Raw genomic sequence first — 10,289 nt, 5'->3', positions numbered from 1 at the left:
TTAAGTACATTTCAAAAATGGCGCACCGAAAACAATTCCCGAAGAAGTCTTAAGCGTGCGTGGGGTTATTCTTCTTCCGAAAAAACAATAAACTACGGCTTTATTTTCATTTTTAATTAATTTATATTCATTATAACATCATTAAAACAATAAATTTATTGATACTGCTTAAACTAAAAGGCTATCTGTCTTGTTTCGTATCATTATGTATAAATAAGATATATTTAAGAAAAAGTCCATTATGAATTTTATTTTTTTTTCTAAATACTTTTCCTACAACATTGCGTATCTCAAAGATAAACAAACAAAAGGATAAAAAATCTTTTATTCCCATAAAGAAACTGGATCCAATATTATCGTAAGATGCGTCAAGATTCAGAAAAACAGAATTAAATAAAGAACTGGGAGAATACGAGAATAATTTTTGTTGAAATATTTTAGTATAATTTCAACAGTTGCAATATTTTTGTATACAAAATATCTTTTTATCACTAAAAATTTATTATTTTGCCAAAATGTACACGTAAAAAATCTTCTGGCAATATACATACAATATACAAAAGCAAAGATTCTAACGAAAATGACATCACGAATGTGACAGCCAATCATAGCGTATTTTACGAACAGAAAAATATTCAAACTTTAATGATAAATAATACTTATATATATATATTTGTAACCAGAGATATATTTTGTCGATCAAATATAAAATTAAATTTTTTATATGTACTATGTTTACATGTACTATGTAAATATTTATGTAACAACATATATATATATATATATATATATATATATATATATATATATATTCTGTAACATAGACAATTTATTATACGAAATACAAAGAGTCTCATGTGAGTAAGAATTTTCATTTTGAGGTGAAAGGACATTGTGAGGTCTTACAAGTAAAAGAAATAACAGAAACATTTAAAGTTTGTCATTTTTGAAGAGATTGCTATTAATACATGTACTGTACATTAGATCTTTCATATGGTAATCATACAAGAATATTGCCTATGAAGGTCTAATTAGTTGTAACAGTCAGATACTGCTGATTTTATGTTATTACGAAAAACTTATTGTAATACAATTTTTTCGGCGTGAATTTTTGTAATTAATCTTCTGTTCATATATCATTTTATATCTACTAAAAATATTATATTCTTTTTTTTACGTTAAATAAATAAATTCAATGGAACAATTTCAACAATACGATGTCTTACGTATAATTTTTTCGTATTTAAATTGGACCGATCTAGATAATGCTGCAAAGGTTTCGAGGTATAAATACAATGAAAGTCCTTTATGTATATTTGTTTTGTAAATGGGTATATTATTAGTTAACAACGGATTTTGGATACAATTAGAGAGTTTATGGACAATTAGTATATTTATATTATAAAAATGTTCTCACATTTATAAATTCTTTTTTTCATAATTATAGAGCATGGATGGAAGCAGCAAATGATGAAAGGCAATTAAGAGGTCCAGAATATCGTATAAGAAGCTTTAGAAGAACAGAATCCACAAATGCAGCTATACATAAAGACTTAACAGAAAATTTCCGAAAAAAACCATCTTTAAATATATTTTACTTTCTTAATGCATACATGCCTGGACCACAACCTGGTATGCTCAATTTCGTTTATATATTGATTTAAAGAATATTTTTATGTAAGATATAAAAAATTTTTGTATAGATTGTTACTGCAAACATATGCCATTGAATACTTATGCATTCCAATTGGTGTACACTTGTAATATACAAAGCAAAAGAGCCATTTCCAGTTTATCTTTTCCTGCAGAAACTAATATACAAATAACTACGTTAACTTTTCTACAGCATTATCAATATGGTAGAATCTATTGCAAAGAAGCAAAATTATGGTTTGATAGTTCTCTTTTTAATACTAATCTACTTAAATGTATGTTCAAACCATTTTTTAATAATAATCGTCCTACAAAGAGTTGTCTTATTTTTATCTGCGAATGTAGAAGTACAATTTCACAATCTCTACAAATAGCTTTGAAATCATGGTAATATGTAAATATAGAAAACAAATTAGTATTCCAGATATGTAAATACTTTGAATTTATCTTTTTCACAGGTTTCCAAATAGCAACATTCCTGTATGGGGTGGAAAAATATTTTATTTATCAGTCTGCAATCGTAAATCACATGAATGTGGTCAAAACGTGAATGGCGCAGTAGTTTTAATAAATGGTACAGATATGGAAACTTTTTCTCTATGCATAGATGGCAATATCAATACTCAAGTAGATATCGAAAATAAACTCCAAATTTTAAAGCAAAATATAAAATTAAAAAATCATTCAATTGGTTTAATTTTTGTTACTAAAGCTGCTTCTAAATTGTATGACTTACAATTAAATACGATAAAACAATTTTTTCCGAAAATGATTTTAGCATCTTACTTTGGTTTAGAAGCATTTGGAGGAAATAACGATGGTTAGTAAATGGTCTATAAAAGAAAAAACAATTCTTTTTTTTATATATATTATGTAAAAAATATTAATTATTTATACATTAATTTCAGTATCTTACACACAAATAACAAGTGTATTCGATTCTTTACCGAAAACAACCTTTATGATAATAACATATAATTAAATGTGCAATTATAGGCAAAGCTTGTTGAAATTTATAATGAAACCTAAAGTACTGATTATTTTATTGAAAACTTCACCTATAACATAGTTAACATTTATTATAATAAACATTTTTTGAAGTTTTCATATCTTGTCGAAATTGAGTCATTTTATCTACTTCACATCAATTGTTGAAATTGTTTTTGTAACTATATTTTAGTTTACAATTACTTATTATATTTATATTTATTCTAACAATAATACTTTTAAAATTAAATTCAAATATATAATTTTAAAAATGGTTGTTATATTTTTTATTATTGATATCTTCTTCATAATCGAAAGAGGATTTATGCGTACATAATAATATATATAAATAAAAGTAAAAATTTTCTAATAATAATTTAATATTTATTATAATAATAATAATTAATATTTAATATAATGTAATAATAAATTTTCCTAATAAACCATAAGTGTCAGTATTTAATTGTATGAACAAAAAAATTCTATCATATAATAAAAAATGGTAAATGGTAAGAATATGATAAAAGTTGTAATAGAGATTTCTGTACAAGCATTAAATTTCATTATGTTGCGTGTGTTTAACTTTGAACAAGAAAGATATTGAAAGCCTTTACAAAACTAAATAAACACAGTAAAGATCATTATAATAATAAAAACTTAACCGTCGTACACAGAATAAAATATTTGAAAACCTAATGCCAAAATACTTTTTTAGAGCATTAATAATATAATGCATTTAACGATCGTTCGGAAAAATTAACAAAAGTCTCTTATAAGATATGTTATACTTATATTTCATCGATGGATATAGAACGAAACTTATTTATTTCTGTTATGTGTGCTAGTATATACATTATTAGGTATCGTAAATAGTTCAATATTCGTTCAGATCAATATTTTGAAGGAAATTCAAATTTATTATAAGTAAAATAACAGTTACTAGAGCGGTTACAGTATTTATGTTGTTTGCATAGGATAAATCGTTCATATATTCAAGATGAATTACTTCGTAATGTGATCTGACAATGAGAAGATAGTTACCTTAACAGATTCGAATAAACTTAAACAGCCAGTCTCTGTATAAATCTTCCTAGACGTAATATATATTATATATTTTTTTTTAAATAAATAAAAACCAGCCAGCATACTTATTCGACTAGTAGAAAAAGCAAAAAGAAGAAATATTGTGAAAAAAGAATAGAATAAACTAAGTAAGTACTAACGTTGATATTCAAATGTCTTTTATCCACGATTAATCGCGAAATGTAAGTGTGTATATCGAAAAAATAAAGTATTGATATTTGATCCACATTTATTCGAAAATCATTTTATTGTAGATTATAATCGAACGTACATCCGATCATTTTGATTCCCTTTACTATATGAAATATAAATAAATCGATTAAAGATAGTATATTCTCCAAAGCTACATATTATTAAAATGTCGAATTTGAAATATAAAGTGTGGAATAAATTAAACTACGACTGCTTGCAGGAAGTTTTTAATTTTTTAAATGAAAAAGATCTACAAAATGCTGCTGTAGTTTGTCGGTATATAAACAACAAACATTCATACTAATAATGAAATGCGTTAATAATTAACTGTACTTACTTTTTGTATGATACATGACCGATCGTACAATAAATGTATTTACATAAAAGAAATTTAACATAACTTTATTTCTTTGTTTATTATTATAGTTCTTGGTATGAAGCAGCAATGTCTGTACAAGTATCAAGAGGTCCTATATGTATTAAAAGAAAGAGAGGAGAAACGGAACACCCTCTTAGGTGGAATTTTTTAAAACTAGATATGATAAAGAGTTGTCACATACCAACTGTTTTTAATATATTTTTAATTACCACTGCAATTAAAGAAGCAGATTCAAAAAGTATGTTCAATTTAGCATGAGGATAAATTCATAAAGTATTGTTATTAAAAATATTTTGTTTCATTAAAGGATGTCATTGCCAGTATCTGCCACGCAATTATTATTCAGTAGTTGTACATAATTATTCTGTGATAGAAGACACGAATTCTATTGTAGGATTGTTTTTTCCTGAAATACAAGACATGGTCATATCTACGCTAACTCTTAGTACTAATTTTTCTTTAAATGGAACATATTGTAAAGAATTAAATTCTATGATCGATGATTCTTTCAGTGAAAACGAGCAACTGAAAAATATATTCAAACCATATTTTGAACTCCGTTTTCCTACTAAAAGTTTTATAATTTGGCTAACCAATGATACCGGTTCGTTTTTTTACAGACAATTAGAAACATGTTTATTGAACTGGTAATATATTGAATATTTGTTATTATTTTATATTCATTAATAATTAATTTTTGTGTGTGTAAATATTTCAAATTTAGCTTTTAACGTAGGTTTACAAATACACATGTAGATATATGGGGTGGAGTAGTACATGATATATCAGTTTGTAATCATGATCATAATGAACATGAAAAAGCATATGATTCAAAAAGCGTTTGCATTTTAATACGTGGGTCAAAGATGGATGTCAAGTCTTTCTATCTCGATAAAGTAGATGAAACTTGCCGAAAGGTTAATTATAAACTAAGGATCATAAAAGAAACGATGAAGTCACGAAAAAAATCGATAGGTTTTATGTACACTTCTAATGATCAATTGCAATTGGGTGACTTCGAATTGAAAGTTTTTCAAGAACATTTCCCAATGATGCCAGTTATTAAAATAACTGGTTATGAAGCATATCATCATTTTAGAAGTTAGTAAGATGTCCAATCAAAAATAAAAATAATATTTTATTTATGCATGTCAGAAAAATGATTTATCTATATATATATTTCAGCTGCGAGGAGATTAGACCATATATTTAACACGAAAAAATCGATGTTCATGATAATATCATATGATTAAAAATTTAAGAATTTTTTAACTTTTTGGAATGTATTATATCACTATTTAACACCTATAGTCGTTGCTATATACTTTCGAATTTTTGTTACAGAATTCACTCTCAATAATGTCATGTAACGTTCAAGCATTTGTGTTTTTCCTATTTGAAATTAACGACCGTAACGTTCTTAATTACTTGATTCAGATTCATTTCTTATCAATAGGCTTTTACTTTTATAAAACTTTTAAGAGCACAAATGAATTCAAGATATTAAGAATCGTTCATATAATCTTTATCATTGAAAATTTTGCCTAAAAAAATCGTCATTACTTAGCCAAAATATCAGAATTTCTTCGTTACTTTTTAATTAAATTGTTTTTTTTGAATTCTAAGAAAAATATTTATAAAATAAACAAGATGTCTTTGTGAATAACTCTGAATCTTTTAAAAAGCTTTATTCTTACGGAAAAGATATTCTCGAAAACAAAAAAATAAAAAATAGTATGTTAGAAAACGATTATATTCATAAACAATAAAATTTTTATAAAATTCGAATTATGCATTAAAACGTTAGAACGTTCACTTTTTAAATTGGACTTATTCATCAAAATCAATTAAGATTTGTGTCCGATACGTTGAACGATAATAAGGCTATTTTCGACAATTTCATACCGCGATAATAAACAACGTTAAGTTATTCCATTCTTTTCCATGTCTTCTATCCTAATTTATCAAATCTAGAATATATTCAATATTAAAAATATCAAATCATTTAATATTAAATCTTACAATTAAATACAATTAGTTTGAAATACTTTGTAATGACCTATAATGACATTACTCACAACCAAACAAATAAATACATTTCCGAAAGCGAAGAATCTATAAACTGATGAAAACAAACGAATGTTAGACAGAACAAATAAGGTAATAGTCAACAATGCTGTAAATAACAAAGCTCATTCTAGTTTTACTTTTCTAAAAACTATCAAACTATCAAAATGTTTCTAACTCCAAAAAATGTATCGTTAATGGATATAATATGGTCGCCGAATATTTGGTTACCATCCAATCTAACATGGGACCACATTAAGTCAAATTCGAAAAATACATATCCTGAATGTAGTCATTTATTATATCCTTTCATGTTTGCTTTTATTCTCCTCGCTATCAAAAATATTTTGGATAGGTAAGAATTTAAATAAATTAATGAGTTCTTAAGATATAGTTATTATTCTCTTAGTCATATTAATTAAATATTTTGTAACCAATACTTTTATATTAACGTTATATAGGAATATTTTTCAACGTATGGGCAAATTTCTTTGTATAAGCTATGAAGAACTGGAACCAACATTACAACCATATAAAATATTAAAGGAAGCTTATAACTCTACAATATCAGAACATAAACTGGTAAATTTTTCTTTCTATTTATTATAAAATTACAAAAAATTCAATCGTATATTTGTATTATTTATTAATTTTATTTTTAAGATAAAAAAAGAAGCTCAGATATTAAATTGGTCAGAAAAAGATATAAAAGACTGGTTAAGGATGACATATCATCAAAAGAACATTATTACAAAATTTTGTCACAGCAGGTAGATATAGTTTGTATATATAATAAGCTTATCTTTCATATAATGTTAAATAATATGTTTTAATTGTAGTTGGAATTGTATTCGCTATTCATACTTATTTATGTATGGGCTTACTTTATTAAAGAATGAACCATATTTATGGGATATAAAGGAATGCTATTATAACTATCCGTATCACACATTAACTATTGACTTATGGTTTCATTACATGATATCTATAGGATTTGAGTGGTTATCGATTTTCACCCATTTCTTTGAAATGAAACAAAAAGACTATTGGCATGTTCTTATTCATCATATAATATCTCTTTTATTGTTGCACATGTCATGGATCTTGAATTTTGTAAGAATTGGCTCAGTAATCATACTTATACAGTGTCCTACCAAGCATCTCCTAGAAGTAAGTGTAGTATATTCTTACAATATTTTTCTTTTTTTTTACATGGGATATTAATCCTTACATATACAGTGAGTTAAAGGAGTATTCGTATTCATTCTCGCTATCAACTTTAAATTATTGATATTTGCTTATAATGCAAAATTTTGAAATTTTTGTACACAGAAATCACTGTATATTAATAATTGAATAAATAAGTTCATTTTATAAATGAGTTTTCACAGTTTTCATTTAAAAAAAAAATAAAATATATATTTTACTTTTTGCAGATTTCGAATATTGCCAAATATACTAATTGTCACAAGCTCAATAATATTATATCAGTTTTATTCGACATAACATGGATTTTTACTCATATTTTATTTTTTCCAATCAATATAATATTAAGGTAACTACAAATAACTACAAATCTTTTATAACTTTCTTTAAAACTCTTTTATAATAGCAATATTGTTATATGAAAGATAATGTTTATTGTTTTAGTTCGTGGATCATCCTACCACAAATAATAGAAGTATCTCCAGCATGTCACTTGTTTATTTTATTATTGAACATTTCTTATTTCGTAGATAAAAAATGGACAAAAATTTTCAAAAGACTGACACTAAAAATTCAATATTTATCTTCTTTAAAGGTATATTATAAATTTAACTATACAATGAAATTTTTTTAATTATTAGATAAATAATAATTTTAACAAACAAATCAAATTTCATATTACAAATATCTCTTTAATTGAGCTAGTACATGATATTCATTACATTTATTTAGAACTTCTCATTCGTAATAAAAGCTACACTAAATGTTCAATGATTAAATTTAATTTGGTATTTATTTTTAAAATGTTCTAGATTGAGTATCCTAAAGATCCTTTATATATTCTCAGTGATGAAATTTTAGACAATTCAATCACTGAATCTGAAAGCGACACATTCTCGTACACTTAAAAATAAAATCAAAGGATCTAATATTTAAAATCAATTTTCATATCAACACTGAACCTACTACGACAAATCAAATAACCCTTTTGAAACTTTCTGACAATATTTCTTACAAATTATAATACTATTTGAGTAAATAAAGAATACTTATTACATAAATGATATATTTTTTACTAAAATATATGAATTTTTCTGAGACGAGTCACTTGATTCGTAGTTTTAGAAATACATATGAGATATCGATACATTTAGTATTAAAATATATTTCGTTATTATTCAGTTTTTATTGATGTATTTATAATTAGTTCTATTGAATTAATATTAAATGAAAGTAATAAATTATATAAATAAAATATTGTACGTTAATTTTACAAATGTTCCTTAGATAAATATAGAAAATTTTCATTCAAATATGTAAATTATTATTGGACAGACTTCTGACTTAACAATTTAATGAAATCATATATTGACAACGACATTATTTCCTTAACGAAAAAAATTGGGATTTTGATGCAATGAATTTAATATCATAGTATCCAATTAATTGTTACATCTAATAGTATAATAATTATCGAATTTAAATTATAACGGATAATTGAATTTTAAAAACAATGGAATATAATTTTACAACAATTTATAGAAACAATCTAATAAATCAAATAAACATTGTTGACACGATACATAAGACAAAGAGACAATAACTAAACAAATACAAATAAATGTCAAATAGGATTAAGAATATTATGAAAGATATTGCCTAGAATGATTATTTTGTTCATTTCATGTGTATCTTCTTTCTTAGACTAACTATTTAAATATTTAAAACTAAAATGGAAATATTCACATTTTGCTCGAGATACTTATGGTTTCCTTCCAATTCAACATGGAATAAATTTCAGGTAAATTCGACGGACAACTACCCAAATAATCAAAGTTTATTAGTTATTTTTCCTTTAATTATAATTTTAATCTGCATACGATGGATTCTTAAAAGGTAAGAATTTAAATATTTCATAAAATTATTTTTATATTCATTTAAAATGCCAGAAGTTTTAAACAATCGTGAATTGCTAAATTTGATAAATTCAAATTCTTAGTTGTTTCTCGCGTAATTATATGACAATTGGCATTCGTCATTTCTTTTATTTTGCCGTCATTTACTTAAAATGGACGATTTAAGAGTGTTGCATCTTACAAATTAAAATTACTGTTTATTATTGTAAGCCAGAAACAAATTATTATTTAATTTGTTTCTGGTTACAATAATACCCCTATGATAATAAAAAAAAAATATATGACTAAAATGCTGACTTTAATTTTTCATTTCTAATACTCACGAATCCAACAAAAAACTATTGACAGACCAAAACACAACAAAGTTTTCAATCATGTCTGAAATATTTGTTACTATAATATAAAATGATTTTACGTTTAAAGTAAAATTTAGTAGACTTTGCACTCTGCATATTTTAAAACTAATACTTTTGTATTAATATCATACAGATATTTCTTTCAACCTATTGGCCAATGGTTCGGTTTAATAAAACCAAAAACAATACCGAAAAATGCAATCTTAGAAAGAGCTTATATTGAGCAAATAATAAATAATCATAGACAGGTAAATGTTTCTCAATAAAATTATATTTGAACAATCTACATAGAATATCTTAACATTAATTAATTTTATTTTCAAGATATTAGACTTAGCTAGAAAATTGAGGTGTTCTATACCAGAAATATGTGAATGGTTATATTATAGATCTCTTAAAGACAAACCATGTATGTTAGATATATTCTGCGAAGACTGGTAGATAAAAGTT

The 10,289-nt window shown here is 24.6% G+C and overlaps 3 protein-coding genes across 3 annotated transcripts in view; all 3 read left to right on the top strand.

The window, feature by feature from the left end:
* LOC149032981 (uncharacterized) overlaps positions 1-5,790 on the top strand; it is a 78,204-nt gene extending 72,414 nt beyond the window's left edge. The window contains exons 3-8 of the mRNA XM_089171207.1: positions 1,448-1,632; positions 2,112-4,191; positions 4,342-4,532; positions 4,602-4,941; positions 5,031-5,395; positions 5,480-5,790. Coding sequence (XP_089027333.1) covers positions 4,082-4,191; positions 4,342-4,532; positions 4,602-4,941; positions 5,031-5,395; positions 5,480-5,547 — 1,074 coding nt within the window. The 5' untranslated portion in view covers positions 1,448-1,632; positions 2,112-4,081 and the 3' untranslated portion in view covers positions 5,548-5,790. The remainder of the gene's footprint in view (positions 1-1,447; positions 1,633-2,111; positions 4,192-4,341; positions 4,533-4,601; positions 4,942-5,030; positions 5,396-5,479) is intronic.
* Positions 5,791-6,216: 426 nt separating this feature from the next.
* Positions 6,217-8,475, top strand: LOC149032980 (ceramide synthase 6-like). Its single transcript, XM_089170959.1, has 7 exons — positions 6,217-6,716; positions 6,823-6,943; positions 7,025-7,131; positions 7,201-7,531; positions 7,798-7,916; positions 8,012-8,162; positions 8,380-8,475. The coding sequence occupies exons 1-7, from the start codon at positions 6,529-6,531 to the stop codon at positions 8,473-8,475; spliced, it is 1,113 nt and encodes a 370-aa protein (XP_089027085.1). The 5' UTR covers positions 6,217-6,528.
* Positions 8,476-9,299: 824 nt separating this feature from the next.
* On the top strand, positions 9,300-10,280 carry LOC149032979 (ceramide synthase 6-like). Its single transcript, XM_089170958.1, has 3 exons — positions 9,300-9,463; positions 9,973-10,087; positions 10,164-10,280. The coding sequence occupies exons 1-3, from the start codon at positions 9,300-9,302 to the stop codon at positions 10,278-10,280; spliced, it is 396 nt and encodes a 131-aa protein (XP_089027084.1).
* Positions 10,281-10,289: the final 9 nt, after the last annotated feature.

This window comes from Polistes dominula, unplaced genomic scaffold, assembly GCF_049000335.1.
Source record: "Polistes dominula isolate Pdom_NZ unplaced genomic scaffold, Pdom_raw_medaka contig_31, whole genome shotgun sequence".
NCBI lineage: Eukaryota > Metazoa > Arthropoda > Insecta > Hymenoptera > Vespidae > Polistes > Polistes dominula.
This window is presented reverse-complemented; position numbering and strand designations above follow the sequence as displayed.